Source organism: Strigops habroptila, chromosome 5, assembly GCF_004027225.2.
Source record: "Strigops habroptila isolate Jane chromosome 5, bStrHab1.2.pri, whole genome shotgun sequence".
Taxonomy (NCBI): Eukaryota; Metazoa; Chordata; class Aves; order Psittaciformes; family Psittacidae; genus Strigops; species Strigops habroptila.
The window spans coordinates 56,841,047-56,864,023 of NC_044281.2; the positions used below are offsets into that span (position 1 = coordinate 56,841,047).

General features: G+C 40.9%; 1 protein-coding gene across 2 annotated transcripts in view; it reads left to right on the forward strand.

Moving 5' to 3' along the window:
- The window catches only part of CNTNAP5 (contactin associated protein family member 5), a 311,837-nt gene that overhangs the window by 120,672 nt on the left and 168,188 nt on the right, over nt 1-22,977 (forward strand). For both annotated transcript variants that reach the window (XM_030487762.1, XM_030487761.1), the window contains one exon: nt 19,709-19,856. In XM_030487762.1, coding sequence (XP_030343622.1) covers nt 19,709-19,856 — 148 coding nt within the window. The remainder of the gene's footprint in view (nt 1-19,708; nt 19,857-22,977) is intronic.

The window sequence follows — 22,977 nt, forward strand, 5'->3', positions numbered from 1 at the left end:
CAAAAATGAAACAAACAAAACCAACAAAACAAACAAAAAATAATACCCGCAGAAAACCAAAACAGAGCAAAAAACCAACAAACCCAAACATCTCTGCTTGAAATAGCAGAAACTGTTTTAATTGATTGCAGGTAATTAAAAAGACCGATTGCTCATCCCACCTCCAATGTAGTTTAGCATTGTAGATTGTACAGTGGTACAATCTGGAAGGTTCGCAAAGTTTCTGGTGGATCTTTGATTTGAGATTAAGGTTTTGTAACAAAACAGGAAAGGGAGTGCCAGAACAAAGCTAACAGATGGTACTATCCTTTAAAGAGACATCCAACTCAGCTGGCAAAACTTATAATTTTTCTATTTGTCTAGGAGACCAGCAATCTCTAAATTCTGTCTAGGAGACCAACAATCTCTACCCTAATGGTAGTTTTGGAGAGGAGTGGTTTAACAAAGCTGACAGAGCTCATGCAAGAGAAGTGAATACAAAATTAATGGGATCTCTAGGGCACAGATCAGGTTAGTCTCCAACAACCTGATGTTGGAGTTTGTAACATTTGATAGTCAATCGGGTGCAAAGTCCTTCCAGCTTAATGTAATTTTCTTTTTGATATGGCTCACAGGTAGGTGTCCCTGGGTCTGTGCTCTCATTTGCTTTGTCTAGATTGGGGCACGTATCAGCTCACATGTTGTCCTAAGCACCAGGCTTGGAACTTGCCATATGCAACATCTGAAGATGCTTGAAGAAGTTTTTATTCAGCATGACCTGATTGTGTCTTGGGTGGTTATGGTAAAGAAGTGCATGCTTCGTGATGTTTGACCCAACTGTGGTGAAAATTAATGCAAAGGGTGACCTTAGAAATGAACCATGTCTTTTCTATGTTCCTTTATGATACAAAAAAAAAAAAAAGAAGAATTCATCTGTTAAAATGTTCAGTTCTGTTTTTCTTTAGTAGATAATGGTAGCTCTCATTAATGTTATGAGTGCTTCCTGTCCCTCCTGATCTCTGTCAGCTGCCCTCCACAGGGTAGGGGAATGCCAGTAGATGTTGGGCCTGGAGACTAGGGTATTTCCCACTGTGTCCCCCTCCATCTGTTTGGATTTGGAACTGGAAATACTGTTTAGACTGTGAACCTTGGAGAAGGTCAGCACTGAACAGTAAATCCCTGAGAGCTGCCAAGCGTGGTATTTCCAGTGGCTGCAATAAAAGCCCTTTGGCTTGGAGGCAGAGGGGAAGATAAATAAGTGATCATCCTTGCTGGGATGCAGCTGAGCTTGTTTTGCCCTAAGCCATGGCAGAAAAATTACATAAATTAGATGTATTAAAGAAAGGGGCTGCTTTTGTAGCATCAATTAGTCAAGGGCAAACACAGGCAAATAAGACTTATGCACTTGTAAATTGGGCAATAGATAGGGTGCTGTGAGCAGTACCCCTTACTCCTCCCCCCTGGTCTGCCACCCTGGGTACAGGCAGCCCTTGGCTGGAGGCAGGCTGGTCATGTACCTGCTTCTGCTTTAAAGGGGTCCTGGGTGCCTGAGCCAATCAAGATGGCTCACATGGCGTAAGAGCACGTGGCACATTGCCCATCAAAGTGTGCAGTGGCAGGTTCTGCGGGGGATTCAGGCTGAAGTAGTGGCACACAGGTGGGAGGGCTGGGGTACTCCTGGGGTCGGGGGTGCCACCACCGCTGGTTACTTCGTCCATTCCCCAAGTGGGTTCTATATGTGTACTGTACTGTGAGCTTAGGTTATGGGGATACGACCAGCCTGCAGAGGATCCTGGTGAATGTGAAGCTGTGGTTGTAACAGTTGTGCTGTGTCCCACTTCTACCCAGGGTTCCCAAAGGCCCCACCTGTCTCATGGGCTCCTGCCTGGGAAGCCAACACAGGGAAATGGTTGGTCTTCTGTCTGCCATGTTCCACTGCTTGGGGGAGCATCCTGAAGCCTTCGGAACTAGTGAAAAAACAAGATTTCTTTGTAAAAGCAGTGTAAAAATATTCAAGTATTATTTTTCTGCTTGGTTCTTTAATTGTGGATGAGGCAGAAGTGCCTATTAGAAGTAATGTATATATTTAGAGAAATTAGGATGTCATTAAAATAAGTTGTTTTTTGAGTAGTGTGGATGCACATGCAGCTACTGATGCTTCCTAACTGTCATACAGTTTGTAAGGATGGTCAGCTAGGAAGGAGTGGAAAGAAACCAACAAGCTTGTGGTGCAAAGTCCGCATTTGATTTCCAAATAACTTTGCAGTTGCGATCCCAGGTTACGACTAGTCAATTTATGGAGAAATTTTCATTTTGAAAAATGACCTGTGTCAGTACCATTTTATGTTCAAGGGAAAGGAACATTTTCAGTGACATTTTTCAAAGAGAAACTTTGAAATCAAATTAAATTTTTATTGTTTTTCAGATTTCTTCTGTTCAGTATAGTTATTGGAAAATAAGCCAATGAATAAATAGTTCAGAAATAAAATTAGCTTGTTTGGTTTTTTAAAGCACAATTTCCTATGAAATGTCACCAGCTCCAAATAAGAAATTTTCTTAACCTTTTTCACGAGGGGAAAAGGAGTAGAGCTTTTTCAACTCTTTTGTCAGTAAATGCTCTGAGACACTGAATAATTATGAATCTCAACATACCCATCTTTGACAAAGAGCTTACAGGTTTTATAATTTTTGAAAATTTAGCAGTAGATTTGACATTTCATACAGACAGACATAAAAATCTGACTAGAAAAAAAAGATATCTAGAAATCCCTAGTAAAACAAAAGCTGATGGGTCTACAAGTTCTCTGAAAATGATGTTAGTTGTTTAGCTTTCATGTGCTAGTAAACATGAATAATACTTCCCCAATCTCCTGCTATGTCTGTCATTCATTATTTTATAGCTCTGTGTTGTATTGTATTTCAGACATCGTTTTTTCAGGGTGAAAAATCCTAGTCTGTTAAATCTCTCCACTTTCCAAAGGTATTTTATACTATTGGCCTACCCTGTTGCTGTTTTCTATATTTTTTCCAATTCAATGATATCTTTGTCAGATGGAGAGACAAAAGCTTCAGTTCTCCAGTTGTGGTCACATAGCTTTTTAATATTTAATGTCATTCTGATGCTTTCTGGTTGGCTTGTTCTCTACTTTTTCTAATAATTCTTAATAACCTCTTTGGGGTTTTGGCCATGTTTGAGTGCAGAACTGATGCTTGCATCCAGCAGTTTAGAAGGCTTGAAGATCCCTGAACGATGGTAGCAGATTTACAACCTGTTTCAGAGGAGGTGTGTGGTGAGGATGTCTGCGTGCTGTGGTACTTTACATTTGCTGATGCTATTAATTTTCCATTTTATTACCTGATCATTTGGTATCATCAGATCCTTGTGCAGCTTTTCAGTCAGCCTTTATTTTTACAAGCCACCAAATTTCATGTTGTTGTAAAATTGTGGCAGTTCTCTATGTTCTGTGTTTTCTTTGTTATGGCATTTACAAAGTCAAGAAACAGCATAGATCAATGGACACTAGGGGGATCTCGTCTGATAATTTTCTTCTCAATCTTTCTTTCTTATACTCTAATAAATTACTAACCCATAAAGACACATTTCCTTTTGAAATATACCAGCTTGGTTGGTTTGTTTTTTGTCTTTCAGTGATTTTCAACAAAAGCTTGGTGGAAGTGCAAGCACATAGTATCAAAGGCACCATCATTTTTGATACATAATCTAATTCCTTTGAAGACTTCTGATAAATGTCTGTTTCCCCTCTGAAAAAACAAAGGCCTTTTGGTCATTATATAATGATCTGCTTGTGTTTATTCTGATTTTTAAAATAGTTTCTACTGATTTATGGATTTATTTGTGTGTGGGCACCCAGGCCTGTCTTAAATCCCTTTAAAGTGTGCTCCTGCATTTGCCACCTTCTGTTCCTCTGGTAATGAAGTAAATTTCTTTGATAGGATAGATTTCACAACTAATAGCTGAGCAATTTTATATGGAATTTCCTTGTGGACGAATATTAACTGAGCTTAGTGGATTTCTTCTGTTCATTTTACATGTTAATTCAGTACTTCAAATCGAAATGTTTTTTATCAACCATTCCTCCAAAAGAAAGGGATTAGAGTTATAAATGTCATAACCTGTATCCTGCTCTGCTCTTATGCAAAGAATCCATTTAACATCTCAGCTATGGCCTTGTCTTCTTCAAGCCTGTCTTGCAGACTTTTTCTCATGTTTTCTTCCTATCACATGTTTTAAAAAGTATTTATTGCTAGTTTTTATGCATTGTATCAAGTGACTTACCATTTTTTAAAGTTCTATATTATGCTGGTATTCTATATTTACAGAGTTGATCCTGATTCCATTTTCATCATTCGGTTATGACTCCTTCTTTAGAAGTAAGTCTTCCTACTTGGGATAGCTTCTTTTAGGCTCTTGGTTTTCCAGATTGTTTTTATTTCTTTCCTTTCAAATAAATTAGTTTTCAGAATAAATGGCACGCATTTATTTTGAATCTCTAATATGATGAGTTTAAAACACCTTTCTGAGGCTTAAAATAATTTATCCTGTTGTTAGTTTGAATTTCTGTCAAGTCCTAATTTTTATGTATTTCCTGTTTTTGAAATTAAGATCTGCTTTAAAGATGTATTTTTTCTTTGTGTATGTATAGCTGTGCACTTAAGTGTGTTGAATCTCAGTGTTGTGTGGCCATTGTTAGAGAGTATCTCCTCAATAGCAGTGTTTTCATTCTGAGTGCTGCTTAAGTCTAAAGCATACAGTGTGTCTGCATGTTAGGTACCTTGCCTATCAACTCCAGCAATTGCATACTTCTATTTTATAAAATTTGGAGTTTAAGTCACTGTGGCAGTTACCCTCTCTATTCAAGTCTCTCTGTTTTGTCTAGACAGGGATCTTTTTTTACTGCCTCCGTATAATTCTGTGAAATGATAACATCACCTCGTCATGTTCTTGATAACCCAGATCTAACACTCTAATGTGGAAGAATTTCAATCCATATGGATACTAGGATCATCCGTAGTAACTCATTGTCCCTATTGGGTTCTAACCTCTCTTTAAAACATAGCACCTTTCTTTTCCCACTCTTTGTCATTTATACGCTGCAACTGCACTGCCTCCTCCAAGTGTCTTCTTTCCACTAATATGTCTGCTGAGATGTGTTTTCAAATACACAAGGCTTTCACTCAAGTTGGTTAGACTTCCAGAATTAGCACATATACGTTTGACATAATGCTAGAGACCTATATTGACATGCTTTGCTTAGATGGGACTCAACTTCCTGAGACCATACTTTACGGGTTAAAAGGCGTGCATTTTGTCCATTTCTGTCCTGTTCTGTAATAAAAAATCCCAAGGAATTTGGCTCAATTCATTCCTCAGTAAGTCTTATGAACACCAACATAGAGGGAAATTGAACTCTCTGAAAATGCTAATCTGAGATTCTCCAAGGATATTATATAATAAAAGATCTGAGAGCCTGCAGAATTGCTGCATGTTCTTTTGATCATAATGTGATGATTTAGTGGTGTTTTAAATAACTGTTGTCTTAAGGCTGTGTTTTCTCTGCGTGGGCACTGCTTCGGCTGTTCATTAATGCTATATTGCAGAAACCTGATGAGTTCAAACATGCATGAAAGTATAGTTAGATGCAGTGGAGGAGATATCAGTGTCCTTCTTTATTAGGAGTTAAATTTGTATATTTGCACAGTCCTCTTCTGTTTGTCAGAAAATGGGCTCATCTTTGCTGAAGACTGAACAGTGAGCCTATGTCCTAGCACAGTTTATTATTCAGGCCTCACAGTATGCAGAAGTTTTGAAAGGAAATCCTGTAATAGGTTAATTTTCCTCTCTGTGGGTTGTACTGTCTAAAACGCTTATTTCTTTCTTTCCTTCTTTGCTACTTTTCAATGTGTAGCTACTCACACCGCTTTCAGGAAAAAAGAAAAAACAAACTTAAACACTATGTCTTCATCTTAATATTAAAAAAAAAAATAAATTGGGTTTTTCTTTCTTGTTCTAAAGGCAAGCTCTTTTTTTATGGATCCCACTCATGGGTCATTTCTTTCACCTATGTTAAGGAGATTAAAAAGAATAAAAGAGCTCTGTGTGCTAGATTTCACACCTCTGGAGAAGGGCTTGTTAAGCACAGTGTCCCCCTCTCTCTTTTTCTATATTGAAATAGGAAATATTGGTGCCATTGGAGAAAGTCTTAAGATTTCTAGTTTTTAAGTCTTTGCTTGGCTATGATTTAGGGAAAAACTGTATGGAAGTGAAAGGAGAAAGGGCAGCTTACAAGAAGTGTGATAAAATAACTCTGGGAAAGCACACTATCCAATTAGAATTAAGAGGCATTATATTGAAATTATTGACATGGTATTTTCAAATGTAATTCCACTTTTCCCTTCACTTAAACCTTTTCCCTTCACTTAAGCCATAGCTCTGGTTTGACTTCTTTAAAAGTATCCATTAAGGTAAATCTTGGGCTGTAGGTCCATACAGAAATAATATTCTTAATATTCTTACATTTCTAAAATGGTGTGCGAGGCTCCTGAACCTAGTGCCACAGAGTGCAAGGCTGAGGAATATTTCCACACCTCTTTCTTTTTTGTTGCTTTCTTAAGTGGAGATAGACAGCAGAGGATGACAATTAGCAGTCTTTGTTTGCCTTCCTATGGGTGATCCATTACAACCACTTAAAAATTGGTGATCTTTTTGTATAAATCAGCATTGCATATCTTGCTTTTAGAGGATGCCAAGACACAGTCTCTCTAAGATGATCCTCCTTGGGGAAAAGACAAATATGCAGCTCTTACCAAAGGTCTTGGGGACAGTCAAGCATAATGCAACACAGATGACATATTTACAGAAAGCTCTGTTGCATAGAAACTCCTCTTGTTGCAAGAAACAGTTTACACATTCCTTCCTGTATGTTCAGCACACAGTGATCATCCTCGTTTTGAAATATTTTTTTTACATGTCCTGGAATTTCCAACTCACTGAGCAGTTCCTATCCTCTTTGTATTTCCAAAATAAAATTTATGGCCTACTGTGATCTTGGACCCTGCCAAATATCATGACTCCATTTAATGTCCTACCATAACAACAGTTACAGGCCTTCTGCAAAAGCAAGCAAAATTTACAATTCAGGGTCAGAATCCAGGCCACCTCCTCCTTAGGTCACTAACAGAAAGTTAACTTATTTCATGCTGTATTTAAGAGAATCATGATCTTCAGAGTCTACTGCTGGAGTTTTTTTGTGTGGTTGAAACTTAATGGGCAGACACTCATTTGGAAGATTTTTGCCTGCAGAGATGTTGCAAATGCTCATCTTACTCTATTTCAAGAGGAAGAGAAGTGGTTTCTTTAAGTTGCTTTAGTGTCCAGGAAATTAATTTAATGTGGTTCAATGACAGACCCCAATGTGAAAGTGGAATGTCAAGACTTGAATGTAGGATGCTGCAAACATTACAGTAGTGGTTTTGAAGGAGAAAATGTCAATTAGATTTAACCCTCCTGCCGTAAGAGAGAAGTCTGTATAAGTCACTGGGCCAAGACTATGGCCGATGTACACAAACATGGTTTCACTGCTCTGAAGGGTGCTGTAATGATTTATACCAGTACAGAGTGTACTGACACAGCTGAATTTGCAGTTTAACAAGGCATGGTTGAAAAAGTCTAGAGAAATACATGGGCAAAAAGATTATTTTTTTTTTTTAATTTGCAATTACATGGTGTTTTTGTAAGCAGAGCATAACAAACACTAGAAACAATCACTGTTGTTGTTATTATTTGTAAGCTCATATTTGTGTACTTTATGATGATGGCATTCCTGAAAAAGGTAAATAGCACAGTGCCTTTTTGTGATGTTAACTGTTGTTATCTTGGCTAGGATGTGAACGTTCTCCTATTCAAAGGACAAAAAAGAAATACAGGATCATAGAATCATTGAATAGTTTGGGTTGGAAGGGACCTTCAGAGGTCATTTAGTCCTACTACCCCTCCCCCCACAATAAGAAGGAACATCTTCAACTAGATCAGGTTGCTCAGAGCCCCATCTCACCTGACATTGAATGTTTCTAGGGATGGGGCATCTACCATTGCTGTAGGCAACCTGTTCCAGTGTTTTACCAACCTTATTTTATAAAATTTATTCCTTATATCTAATCTAAATCTGCACTTTTCCTGTTTAAAGCCATTCCCTTTGTCCTATTACTACATGTCCTTGTAAAAAGTCCTTCTCCAGTTTTGTTGTAGGCCCCCTTTAGGTACTGGAAGGCTTCTATAATGTCTCCCTGGAGCCTTCTCTTCTCCAGGCTGAACCCCAACTCTCTCAGCCTGTCTTCATGGGACAGGTGCTCCAGCCCTCTGATCATCTTTGTGGCTCTTCTCTAGACTCGCTCCAACAGGTCCATGTCCTTATTGGGCCCCAGAGCTGCATACAGTACTCCATGTGGGGTCTCATGAGAGCAGAGTAGAGGGGGAGAATCACCTCCCTTGACCTACTGGCCATGCTCCTTTTGACGCGGCCCAGCATATGGTTAGCTTTCTGGGCTGCAAGCACACATTGCTGGGTTGTGTTGAGCTTTTTGTCAACCAACACCCCCAAGTCCTCCTCTGCAGGGTTGCTCTGAATCCTTTCATCCTCTAGCTGATGGTCCAGGCGCAAGACCTTGCCCTTGGCCTTGTTGAACTTCATGAGGTTCATATGGGCCCATTTCTTGAGCTTGTCCAGGTCCCTCTGGATGGCATCCCATCCCTCAGGCACATCAACTGCACCACTCAGGTTGGTGTCATCTGAAAACTTGCCGAGGTCGCACTCCATTCCACTGTGTAATTGATGAAGATATTGAACAGTACTGGTCCTAATATGGACCCCTGAGGGACACCACTTGTCCAACTGGACATTGAGCCATTGACCATCGCCCTCTGGTTGGAGCCATCCAACCGGTTCCTTCACAGAACAGCCATCCATCAAATCCATATCTCTTAGAGAGAAGGGTGGTGTGGGGGACTGTGTCAAAGGCCTCATAGAAGTCCAGGTAGATGACGTTTGTAGCTCTTCCTCTGTATACTGATATAGTCACTCCATCATAGAAGGCCACTAGGCTGGTCAGGCAGGACTTGCCCTCGATGAAGCCATGCTGACTCTCTCAAATAACCTCCATGTGCCTTAGCATAACTTCTAAGAGGATCTGGTCCATGATCTACAGTAACAGAGAGGTGAGGCTGACAGGTCAGTAGTTCCCAGAGTCCTCCTTTCTACCCTTTTTAAAATTGGGTGCAATGTTTCCTGTTTTTTGGGTCACCGGAGACTTCGCCTGACTGCCATGGCTTTTCATATATCATGGCGAGTGGCTTGGCAACTGCAGCCAGCCTCAGGATTCTGGGATGCATCTCATCAAGTCACATAGGTATGTTCAGGTTCCTCAGGTGGTCACAAACCTGATCTTCTGTAACAGTAGGAGGACTTTGCTCCCCCTGTCTCCACCTTGCAGTCCATCCGCTCAGGAGGTGTGGGCAGGAGAGGTTGCCAGTGAAGACCAAGGCAAAAACGTTGTTGAGTACCTCAGCCTTCTTGTCTGTTGGTCCAGTTTGCCAGTGTTGCTCATCAGGTGCTGTATGCTTTCTTTGACCTTCCTTTTCTGACTGATGTACCTAGAAGCTCTTATTATTATTATTCTTTGCATCCCTAGTCAAGTTCAGTTCCACCTGCACCTTGTCCTTCCTGACCCCCTGTCCCTACACAACTGGGCAGTGTGCCTATACTCTTCCCAGGATGCCTGTCCCTGCTTCCACTGCCTGCGCCTTCTTGCCCTTTAGTTTGACCAGCAGGTCTTGCCTCATCCATGCTGGTCTCTTGCATTCCTTTTCTGATTTCTTACAGCTGGGGATCGAGAGCTCTTCTACTCTATGGAAAGCATCCTTAAAGATTTGCCAGCTCTGTTCTGCTCCCTTGTCCCTAAGGACAAGTTTCCCAGGGGATCCTATTGACCAACTCCTTGAAGAGCCTGGAAGTTTGCTTTCCTAAATTCAAGGTCCTGATTTTACTCTTCACCTGATCCCTATCTCTCAGGACTGCAAACTCCACCAGTGCATGATCACTGCGACGCAGTGATCGATCTTGACATCACCAATTAGCTCACTTGCATCGGGGACCAAGAGGTCTAGTGTTACATTCCCTCCGGTAGGGATGTGTATTACCTGGCTGAAGAAGTTATCCTGCATTCTAAGAGTCTCCTGGATTGCATACAGTGTGCCATGCTACTTTTCCCACAGCTGATGGGGTGGTTGAAGCACCCCAGCACGATGGGAGCCTGTGAGCACGATGCCTTCTGTAGCTGGAGTAAGATGGCTTTCATCTGATCAGGTGGCCTGTAGTAGAAACCATAGGCTATTCTTTTTTTTTTGTCTGCTGTCTGTTTCCGTCTCAGGGAGAGCAAAGCATGGTTCCACCAGTCTATCTCCTTCTCTGACTCCCTGATGCTCCTTAACCTTCCCACTTCCTCTCGTAGCTCTACCATCAGGCTAAGCAGATCATACACCTGCTCACACCTCACACAGCTGTTCTCACTACTGCCATCCATTAGTGGTGAAAGGCTCTGGCGCTCTGTGTGGCTTGGGACCTGGATGGCTGCATGTTTTTGTGAGAGTGCTGTCTGGGTTGCCACATCCATTCTGGTGAGTGCAGAGGACATAAAGGTATGCTGCAGAAGGCAGCATATAGCAGAAAATATGTGTGTATGCATGTACACTTCAGTGCACTAGAAAACACTGGAGAAGATCAAGCCTACCTATTTATCTTCATCCACAGGATATTACTTTACTGATCCAAATGAAAATGACATCAAACTTTATAACAGGGAAATAATGTAAGATAATGAAGCACAATATTCATCTGAGGTCACTGTTGTGTGGAATAACTAACACCTCTCTCATGTCATCCTGCTGGATCTGTCTGGCAAATTATAACCAGAGAGATACCAAGTGTGCAGTGCTAGCTGTTTAAATGCACTTTGATGAAACTAAGTACAGGGAAGGTTCCCAGAGTTCCTCAACATTGCCAGACATAAACACATTCACTGCATTGTTAATCCCACTAATTTAATGTAAAGCATGAAGGTCTCCATGAGATTTATGCAGAAGAACAGTTGAAATCTATGATTAGTGTTGGCAGTGGAAAAAGCAGTTTCAGTCTGTTGGCTAAGGTTAATCTAGTCAAGGTACTGGAGAAATATTTATCCTTGCTGTGATAACGGCTTAAAATACCACCTGTACGTAGGATTGCCATTAAGATAAAGTGCAGGAGGCTGAGCAGAAACAGGAATTAGCTGCCGACTTTCAGTCAAGACTTGTAATTTACGGGTTTAATTTTGCTGCTTCTTGCTTCCATTATTATTAATTTATGTAGCAATGATAATAATAACAGCTTCACCTCCAGGTGCTCCAAAGACAGAGCTGCTTCTAAAAACTAAAGATGGGGATCAATTCTCCATCTCACTGATGTTGTGAGATGCAACATCACGTATGTATGCAAAGAGTGTTTCAGTAGGGTAAGGAAATTGTACTTGTTCCATTGCTGGGAAGGGGAAGGGCGGCATGACCAACTGCAGGTTGGCTCAAACACTTGCGCTACATTTTTATGTGTGAATAGAAGACGACAGAGACCATTTTCTAGTCTGGAGCTCATATATTATCCATTTGGTAAATTCTTTTCTCTTCAAAACAGATCATCTTACCCAAACTGCCTATTGGGAATTGTCTCTGCTGGATACAATACTTAAGACTTTGCTAAGGTACAGTCTGTCAGACTCTAGAAACAGACTGAAACCAATTCAAATTGTTTGAAGACCAAATTATCCATTCCAGTATAGACAACCAGCATTTTGAGAGGTGCTGCTGACCAAAGCAAGAAAAGAAATTAGAATTTTCTATGGTAAATCAGAATAGGAGAAAAGGGGGGGGGGAGGGAGGGAAGGGGGGAGAGAGAGACATAAAGAAAGTTCTGCAGTATTTTATTTCATTTTCTTCAGTCTAAATAGAAATGTTTCATTGTCTTGAAGGGACTCAAGAAGCTTCATGGTTTTCAGTGTCACCAAAACTGAACTGATGTTTTCTGGATTGATAATAAGCAACATCCTTAATACAAATGTGGCTTATGTTGGGCAGTCATCTATCTGAGGCTACTGATGTTGTTAACAGTATTTGTTCCTGTATTTGGAAAGTAACTAACCAAAGAAGGGTATGCATTTGTGTAAGTGGGTAGATTAGAGGCAACCTTCCCATTTGAGCAGATTATTCAAGGAAGTGATGAAGTAGTATGAACTCTGCCACGTTATTGCATCTTCTCTCCCCTGGACCACCCTGCTACAGACAGAAAATGCCATTAGCTCAGAGGTGACTAACTAATGCTCGGGAGCCCAGGTGGATGTTGCGTTGCTAAAGCACAGCAGTCGGCCCCTCAGTAAGTATCAAATGCAGTGCATATTTCCCAGTAGGGCTGCTGCTTGATAACCCATACTGCAGCCATTCATTTTAATTCTTACTGTACTGGGAAGTTAAACTACCTCTTTGTAGACCAGTACATTTTTTTTTTTTTTCCATTGGAGATGGAGGAATGAGGAGGAGACAGGGAAGACGGGGGGGAAGCTGTCTCATCCTCAGATAATATGTTATGGGAGGATACTTTTAAAAAATGCCTTTTGTATTTTTTTTTCCCCCCCTGCTCCTCTCTAATAGCAGCTCTGACACTGGCCAGGGGATATTGTTTTTGAGGTTCTATTCAAGGATGGGTGTTTCAAAGAGTAAAATGTGGCTGCTGTTAGGAAAGCAACGTAAGCAGAATGGAGGCTTCTCTTCCTGAAGGTAGGATAGTCTAAAGCCTATCTAGAGTCATAGTCTTCAACCTGGAAGGGAAAACATGAGCCTGGAAACAGGTAGCTCATCTCAGAAGACTGTTAACCAGAACTGATTCGTTTCTTTTTGTTATGAAGATCACGGTGCATTAACAGGGAGGACAGACATGAAGCAGGAAGACATGCTTGGAGTCAAGTGGTGTGCTACGAGGACACATCCTGCCCTCCAGCTTCCAGTTCCTGGACCAGGCTTGCAGACGTTTCCTCATTGGCTCAGATTGAAACCTGCTTGAATCAGTGGAAAAGGCTCCCATTGAGTCTAAAGCATGCAGGTTTCTTGTTCTTGAAGTAAAAAATGTATTTCATTTTTAGAGATTGAAAAATGAAATAAAATTCAACTTGCCTCTTGAGAAACAGAGGTCAGAAAACACAATTCATAGGTTTGCCGTCCATGTGCCAAAGGTGGCTGTGCAGTAGGTGAAAACAAAAGTCCAAACTGCAGCTCTTTCAGGAGCTGTGCAGTTCTCCCTGTTATCCATTCCTTCTCCCCATGGTCTGACCCCCTTAAATAGCAAAACGATTTTTAAGGCCACATGCCATAAGAGGGTAACTCCCAGAGGCCAGGTCCTGCCATGAACCTCTGTGCTGGAGAGTTGCTCTTAACTCACCCTCCAAATGAGGTGGAGCTTTTAACAGCTCCCAGTCTGGACATGGGGCAATTAATATGACAGCAAAGCCATTTCACTGTGTTTCTTCATGACAAGATATTACCAGTTCTGGCTTGATGTGTCGGGCAGGACTTTTTTTCCATTACATAAGCAAAGCAGCATGTTTCACTGTTGAGATGCACAGCGTGTAGAAAGGGCAAAATGTAAAAAGAACATTTAGACTTTGAAGTTGTCTTTTTTTGATTTCGCATTCCCTCCTGCCACCTCGACCCCCCAACATCTTTGAGTAATCTCTTTTTCTAAGGGCTGGGCTGAGGTGAAGGGGGAGTATTACTAGAATTGCCTGAACTGACAGTTGCTTTCATTTCGCGGTAGAAACAACATGTTTTTTTAAATTTCTACTGTTATCAGAAGTCACCACAAATCTGTCCAGGCCCAAGGTGTTGCTAGCAGGCACCGATGTGATGTAATTATTCTGTGAAGAAAAACCTCTAGCATCCCATTAAAATCAACAGGCTGCTGAGTTTCCATATGGTGTGTTTGTAGTTGTATTGTGTCCTTATTATGGTAGCATTCAGCCTTTTTCCACAAATACAAGCAGAGATGCAGGACTCCTACCATAACTTGGTTTCAGTCACTGGCATCCCCAAAACCTGGAATTAATACCCACGCTCAATAGGTCCAGTGAGTTCCATCCCAGGTAATACGGACTTGAGCAGAACTGAAATCCTGTTACCTCTGGAAAAGATAAAAGCTATCCTTGAGTCAGAGTTTATTACAACTTAGAAAATATGAAAAGCTAGGCAGTACTTTCTACTTCCTGTTTCAGATTTTCATGTTGTTTCTTTCTCAGGAATTCATGTTTTCTCTAAAGTGCATGTACACTCAAGTATTTGAGGAGGTCCTGGGAGGCGTACACCAGGAAGCATGTTCTGTATCACAGTGCTAACTCCTAGCTCATGATCTTCCTCATCCAAGGAACTAAGTCTAAAAGGGAGAATGACACTGTTTAAGTACTGCAGTTTTGGGATTTATGACAGGCTTAGCTGCTTTTTGTTTCACTTTGGTTCCTTCACTAAGCTGCTGGATAGCTTGAATTAAGTGTGCTCCTGCCCTTATTTCTTTAGGCATTGGAGACAGCATACAACAATGGCATGTGTGAGATTTGAAGGTGCTCTTTTCTGTGCTTGTATTTCTTTCAGTGAAGGTTGAAATGTTGTAAATTGCTAACATCTGTGTTATGTGCCCTCTGCACGTTCATAATCTGATGGGTTTTTTTTCCTCAGCGGAGTTCATCAGAATGACTTTGGCAGAAATGAGAGTATTCAATATGTCTTAAAATATCTCCCCTAGAAGGTAGTTAACCTCAGGTCTGCCTGCTCACTGTTCAGAGCTGATTGTTCCTATGTTGCTGCTTGCATACACATTTTGAACCTATCTCATTACCTGCCTAACAAAGTGGGAGAGCAAAATATATTCAGCAGAGTCATTATGGGAACCACTTCTGCAGCTCTGTAAATAAGTTGCCATTTGGTGGCAGAGTGTATGCGCAGGGGAGACGGAGATCAAGTCCCATGTCTGATGCCGTCTTTTGAATTGATTAGGCTCTCATGAGCAGGCACTTTCCTTTTTCCTTGCACCCAATTTCCACTTGCAGGTCTAAAGGTGGAGTCTAAGAGTTTGGCTAAAGGGCCATCTAAATTTCAGCACATTAGATCTCATAGGTATGATCTAGATCTGAATTAATACATGAGGTAGAGAAACAAATGTGTATCTACAGGGTTATTAAACAACTGTCATATTTTACCACAGCTGCGTGACATTTTCCTGAACTGCCCTTGAACAGATTTTGGGATCCCTCTGAATGGAAGAGTTGTATAAACAGCCCAATCATTTGAATGGTTGTATGACTCCTGAGGGAGTCATACATCCAAATTCCAGGTAGTGATGGTGGTTCTGAGTTTTAAACTTCTTTTGAAAGCTTTCTTCTTCTTCTAAACTAGAATTCTATTTTGTTCCACTTCAGTATGACCCATGAACCAGGTGGGTCTGGGAAAAGTATTTTGTATCCTTCTTTTCATTCTTACTCTTCCCTGTGTGCCACAGCCGCTGCCGAAGAGCTGGTCAGACCCTGCTCCGAACCACTGCAGCTGTTCTTACCTCACCTCTTTGTGCCAGTGGGACCGCCTGTGCTGCCGCATAAAAAAAGTCTCATAAAATATTACTGTGGTGCCATGGTCTGTGTCACAGTGAAGCACCATGCAGCCAGGCATCATGAAACAAGCTTGGTCTGAGGTAGCCCTGCCCGTTAACCTTACAGCTGCTAGCACTAGGGAAAAGCTTTTGCCTTCAAGAAGCTGGTGGCAATATTTGGTGCTAATGGAGCTTTTTGATTTATAAGCCCCATAGAATGCCAGAAGCAGAATTTCCCAGGTAAATCATCAGTCTGTTTACAGCGTTTGTAAGAAACCACAGATCTCAGTGTTATGCTCCCTCCCAGAACAACTGGGTTGCATAGGAAATGGCATGCGGGTGCTTTGTTTTCTTCACTAGTTTGTCGTTTGGTTCCTGTGAAGTAATCCCTATCAACAACAAGTTGTAATGGAGGCTGTTTTTCAAGAGAAAGTATTTCTGCCATTCTCACTGATAAGTTTACTGTTAATCAATATTTGAACCTCCAGGGCTGTGAAATCTGGTATTGCATCCTTGTTTCATCTTCTTTAATGGATGGATTATTTCTGTATCAGCTGTGGATGTAAGTTTTCAACTGACCATCTGTGGCAATTGGTGTTATCCAGTCAATGGTCTACAGCCCACAGGTGGTCAATAAAGCATCAGAAGGTGATCTGTATAGCAGTGGGAGTTGGAAGTGAAAATCAAAGCAGTCCTAAAGGCATACACAGTGACGCCCTGCAGTTAGCAGCAAGCAGCAATGTGCCAGATGCATGCAAAACCATCTCGTAGGCACATATCGATGGGTACAGCATTGCCTGTTGATTTTTTCCCCTGAACGTTTTGTTGGCTCTTTGGTTATTAGAGAAGCTTGAGAAACATTGCTGTAAGGGATCTATTGGAATTTTGAAGGGTTTATTTTTATCGACTTGACTATTTCAATGTGGGAAGGATGTTTTTACATTGTCGTATATCAGATTTGTCATCAGGTGATTTGGAGGCTGGACGCAAGTAATTCTGGCTCTCCCTTGAGGTGTCTTGAAGGGAACTATCTAGCACAGATGCCTGTGGGTGGGCATCTGGGTCTGCTTGTGGACGGTGGGGTACAGCTGTCTCCATTTTACCTGGCAAAACCACAAAGCTCCTTTGACTGCTCAGGTAGTCCCTGAAGTGTGCTGTACACACCATCTGCCTGGAGGCAGAGGATTGTGTCTGAGTGCACGAGCAGCGGTGACGCTCCTGTGCATTGTGCTTTGGTGTGCGGTTTGCACAAGCTTTGCAAAAAAATGTCTTTATAGGTTTGCCCTGCAAGAGAGATGTTAGGACTGCCATTACCAACAGTTAGTTGTGTACTGCCTCTGGTTTTCCAGCAGCCATGAGGACCTGCTGATCACAGCATGCCACTGTGTGCAAGTGCGGGCTGCGTTCCTACCTGCTTTCCAAGCAGGATTGCGTGGGCTGTATAGCACACATTTGTATTCACAAATCACATAGTTCCCATTACTTTGTAATTGCAAAGAAATATTTCTAGAGGTGTTGTGCTTTTCAACTTGGTCTTTCTCCCAGCTTGTTTTCTTTTTTATATAAACCAAAAAATTACTACCTTGTGGGCCTGTGATGCATTGTGCAGTATTGACAGTCTTGTGTGCGAGAGGATTATGAGAAAAAAACGACACAGACCTTTGTTTCACAGCCTTGTTGCATTAAGGTGTACTTTTTGTCTCTTAATTTTCACCTTTCGCTTGTATTCTAGTCACTGCGTTTGAAGCTTTTCTTCACAATTGGGAAGACTGAAAAGCTTTGTTCCCTGCCTGTTCTTTTTCTTCTTTCGTTCTCCTTTCTTTTTTATCATACAAAAGGTGATATTTTTACATAATCACAGAATTCCAAGAGAATGAGCTTTCTAAGGAAACAGGAAACAACACTTCCCTTTATCCATCTTATGTATTCTCGAGTGTCTTAATAAAATTGCGAGCACTGCCACAGCTCTGACCGTGAGACTTACTCTCTGCTGACAGTTTCATTATTGAGAAGAACAAGATTTTTCACTTGAAATGTTACAGGAAAAAAACTGTGAAATACTCTGCTGGTATTTGAATTTGGCTCCTATCTGGAAAGCAGTATAAGTAAGCCCAGGACATCTTAAAGTGCTACTTATGGCCTTCCTCAAAACATATGTGATGGGAAAAGCTGCTGAACTGCTGTAAGTGGTTAACTTTGCACTAAGATCCACAAGAATCCTCATCCAAAAAAAAATATATAATATAGCTAAATTTGAGACAGGTTAGTTAACAATCATGTAATACTTGTAGAAAACAAGGTCTTGTGCATACAGTGTTCCGAACAACAAATTCAGGATAAGCAAACCTTTGGGGACAGTTGGGATAGCCAAATTGTATACCCTTTTCAGCCTAATAAGCTCCTAATAAAAATAATTTTACACATCACATGTTTTGAAGGGTGATTATTCAGTTCACAGAGGTAGCTGAGGTTGTGAGAGATCATTTCAGTGACACTTCATTTTCAGACGCAAGCAATACCAGCAGTGAAATCCACCTGCAGCGCATGCTTTAGAAATTAAGATGTATGCTGTCTTTTACATTCATGACTGAATGGAAAGTAAGGCTTACTGCATAGAAGGGAATTTTCCCAGGTTAGAGTTTTTCAGGTGAAAGGAAGTAAGCATAATATGGATTGAGGGTATTGTGCCTTAGAAATGTTCAAGGATATTTTTTATTGAATATAGTTTCAATAAAACAGTAGCATGCTGGGTTTAGTAAAGCAAATTTAGTAATTTTGAAGTTTTACACCATTTTAAACAACATGTAGGAAAAGGTGGAATGCTTGAATTTGAGTAAAAATTTAAACAGTGGCTAATTAGTCCTTTTTTCTTCAGTCCTTTTCATCTTCTTCAGAAGATGAAACCCCAAACCTCTCTAACTCATCCTTTGGCTATCGGGAACGAATTGTAGGTCTACTTTACTGGGATTATTCTAATTTGTGCTTGCAGTTATATTGCATAGGTGAATGATGCCAGCTTTCGAACTGCAGAAGCATTTAAAACTGGTTCAACTTATTGTGATCAAATTTTATACTTATAAAGTGAAGGACTGCTTTTACAAATACGGCCATTCTGTGACACTATTTTTTGTGAGTTCTGTCTTGGTTTTCATGTTTTGTAAAACTGTTAGCTTCAAATTTAAATCCTAGCTGAGTTACTCAAATGTTCTGAAGATTGCAGCAAGTGTATGGGATTTCTAGCCTGATATTTCAGAGTAAGGGTGTAAAGATGAATTGGAAAAGCTTCAGGCAGGATCAGAGCTTGAATGCTTGTCGTAAGGTTTGTCTTTGAAATCCTGCAGTCATTCTTCATCCATAAGAGAGTTTCCTCTTGTTAATTCTGCGTAGGGCCATTAATTTTGGCTTGCAAGTTGCAGGCAATTAATCAAATAGGCAAGAAAAAATTAAATTATTATTGTTTGCTAGCTTTAAGCCTCTTGGGTGCAAACACAGTCAAAATGTTGACTCTCCTCTGTACTGACGCAGGCTTTCATCTCTTCCTGTGTCTTGCTTGAGTTTTCTGTGGCGTATCTAGATGTATGCTTTCCTGTTTATCTTCACAGGCTCTGGCCAACCTCAGTGCCTTGTGGCCATCTTTTTCTATACCCCAAATGCACCAAAAGCTAAATTGGGCCCTGTTGTTCACTGCATTGAAGGGACTGTGGGTATGTTAAAAGCCAGTGGGGTATTGTGGTGCATAGGAATATCTTGGGTTTGGAGAAATTATATAGCATCTGTAACATCCCCATCTACAACCTGCTTTTGTAACTTCCTTTATACTCCTCACTCCTATGAGGTGCTCTTTGTGCTGCTTTTTCCCTCCTTTCCCTTCATAAGTGACACGGCACGTAGAATAAAACTTGACAATCAATTTATATAATTTTGAGTAGTTTATGAGACTCATTCAGAGTGCTGCATTCACCTCTCAGTGCTAAATGTCTCACTAAGGCTCCCTTTCCTTTCAGGTTTTCACAGGGAACAACAACGCTGACAGTGTGGTTCACCACAAATTGCTGCACTCCACGAAAGCCCGCTTCTTGCGCTTCATCCCTCTTAAGTGGAATGCTGGTGGTCGAATAGGACTGAGAGTGGAGGTCTTTGGTTGCTCCTATAGTAAGTAACTACATCTTAACACACATTTTCTCAGAGCTTTTTGTTGATGCTGTCAGTGCTGTAGTGTCCAGCACAAGTTTTATGAGTTAAAATATAATGTGAAATACATAGCCATCAGTAGTTATTCTTGCCTTTCTGCTCAAGGATGTGCTCGCCCATCTCGCTCACCTGATGAAGCTTTCTCAGAGCTGAGCCCATCACAGAGCTATTTGCTGCTGCTTGCGAGGTGCAGGGCAGTCAGATGCTACAAACCTCCAGCCCTGCTGGAAGGCACAAAGCTGCTTCAGATCTTTTGCAGGGCTTTATTTAGGAATGGTACTACCTTTTCCTTAAAGAGTTCATTTTTGGTTTTAAGGCAAGTTAACTAGTTGTTGAGGGAAGTGCTGCAGATTGTGCAGCTAATACGCCTATTTGAGGCTTATGACTTTATAGCTCCAGAGAACAGAGAACTCATCTGCTGCCTTAACTGCTTTTGCATGTGTATCTTCTTCGGCACTCATAACATGTGGTGATGATCCTCTAAGACATAGTCTGCAGCCTTTGTCACATGGGCTTTGGAGCAGCTTATAAATGTTGTTGTCTTGGGGCATTTCAGCCACATATTTATATAGGTGTACTGCTGCAGATGTAAGACCTATCACTACAGAAGAGTGTGAATGTAAAGAAAAAAGACCTCCCTAGCACAAAGCAAAAACAAGTCCACAAATGGGGAAACAAAAGGCCGGTATTTGTTTCTCAGGTAGCTGTGGGTTTATTTCCAAAATGGTAAAAATTGTCTTGAGGCACTGGTGGAGACAGGTGAGATTTTGCTGGGGACAGTTGAGGGGATTAACAGCATTTTACCATAAGTTCAACATGGTGTGTCACAAGTCACCATAATGTGACACTGCTGTACTTGTACATCTCGCCATTTAGCTTAGGTACTCATCTGCTCCTGCTTGCTGCAGAAGAGGGGTCATAAGATAGTAAGTGTAAAACCTCGTCTTTGGAAGACTTCCTAAATTCATCTGAGCAGAATGAAAGAAAGAGCAAAGTGTCTTAAGACTTTTGATTCACATGATCCCATTAAACAGAGATATAGCTCCAGGACTTTTAGGAGCCTCATCACTACACTTGGATCTTAGCATTGATTCACATGGTTTCATAGGAAGATCCTTGCTGTGGTCTGTATGTAGATCTATATGTAGATCTAAAAGATCTACTCAGCTTTTTTAAGTGCTGCTTCTCCACCTACTTCGATGCTTGGGCACTATGGACTATCATTCATTTAAGTACAGACCTGCAACAGCTTAGTCTGCATGGATAGTCACTAAGGCAAGAAACCTTTTGCAGCCCTACCAGTGGACAGGAAACTGAAACCTATAAATCAAAACCAACTGCCCTTGATGACATCATTCCAAAGCGGCTGTCTCATCTGTTTTCAAGGAGTTTTCTTCTGTTAATGATAAACAAACCTCTGCAGTGATAAGTATCATCCAAACAGAAGTGGAACAAATAGAACTTAAACTGAAGGTTGAAACTTTTGTAGCTGAATGTGTTTTGGTGCTAGTCCATGTGAAATACTACATGGGCACTACTTTCATGTCAGATTGTGGTTACATATTTTATGACACGAAGAAGATTCCACAGTCACTTGCAGGCTGAGTTTCCTTGTACTGATATCATCTAAGTCTTCATCTTTTTCCTGTGCCCCTGCAGTTACAGGAAATAAAAACAGTTGTGCAGAATTAAGGTATGAGATTGAAGCAAGCCAGAAAAGAAATAAAGGGATTCATAAAAGTTTTAGAGAGTGTTGAAATATTTATTCCTTTTATATAAATGTGCTGTTCAAATTTCTCTCTGGCAAATTGCATATGCCAAGCAGTACCTACCTACAAGTTTTGCTTTTATAGTTTCACGGTCTTGGCTACTATTAAGCCAGGCACTCCAGCACCATACAAAAGATGTTTGATCATTTATAAAATGTCATCTTTATTGTTATACTGACAGAATATCTGCAGCAGATCCTGAGCTGGTGTACACCTATATAACTGTATTTTGATGTGATGTCAAACAGCATACAGACTCATCCACCACTTTCAATTCTATATTGAGAATTGAAAGAACTATATTAATAATATGAAAAGAGTTTCACATAAAATGAGGGAAAAAAGATCACTAGAGACAGGCTGTTGGACAAGCCAGGAAGGAAACAGTGCTAGAAGACAAACATATGTCCCAAATGTGCACAATATGTAGGAGATGAAACTTTGTGCAGGTGTCTTTGTGTGTAAGAAAGAAGGCGTGTGCGTCTGGGAGTAGGAAGTCACCAACCTGTACCAGAGCATTCAGCTGATATAAATTCAACTGTAAGAACCTTATTCCCCATTATTCCCAATCTTCTTTAGGACATTGGAATGACTTAAAGGCTTCTATAGATAAACAAACCCAGAGTATTTGATCTTAAGTCCACTGAAGCTGAAGAAGGGATTTCCACCAACATTTTAGCTTTGAATCCAGTCCTGAAGTATGAGATAAAAAAGGAACATGTGCATGGGGAACACATATGAACCAGATCCTGCATAAATGTACATGTGTGACTGCTGGGTCGTTTCTACCTGTGAGCCTGTTGTAGGTTGAAATTCAGATGATGCTGGACAGCTGGCTGTCCATTCCACCTTTTAGGCAAATGTTGCCCCCAGAAGCACAGCACCTGATCTAAAGACAGAGTTGATTTATATTACTACCCAGGGCAGAAAACTATAGAAGTTTTCATTTACAGGCAAGCTTGAGATCTTTTTTGTGTGAGTGGCAGCACTCATTGTTTGACTGAAGCAAAAGTCTGGGGATACTGACAGCTTAGGCCATCTGAATTTCATGTGCTGCTGCACATCTGTTAAAACCCTGGGACTACTGCCAAACATGCAGCTGAGTACCTTTCTGTGATACACCAGGGTGTGCAAAATAGCCTGTGGTTCCTTGGATGGTCTCTGCTCACCTCAGCTCCTTTTTAACCTTGCATACTAGAGCAGAAGATGAGAGACAGGAGAGGTTTGTGGCTTCGCTTCTGCTTAAGCATTTTTGTGATGGCAAAGTTAGGTGAATGTGACACTATTGTGCCAGTGCAAGGCTCTGATCTCTC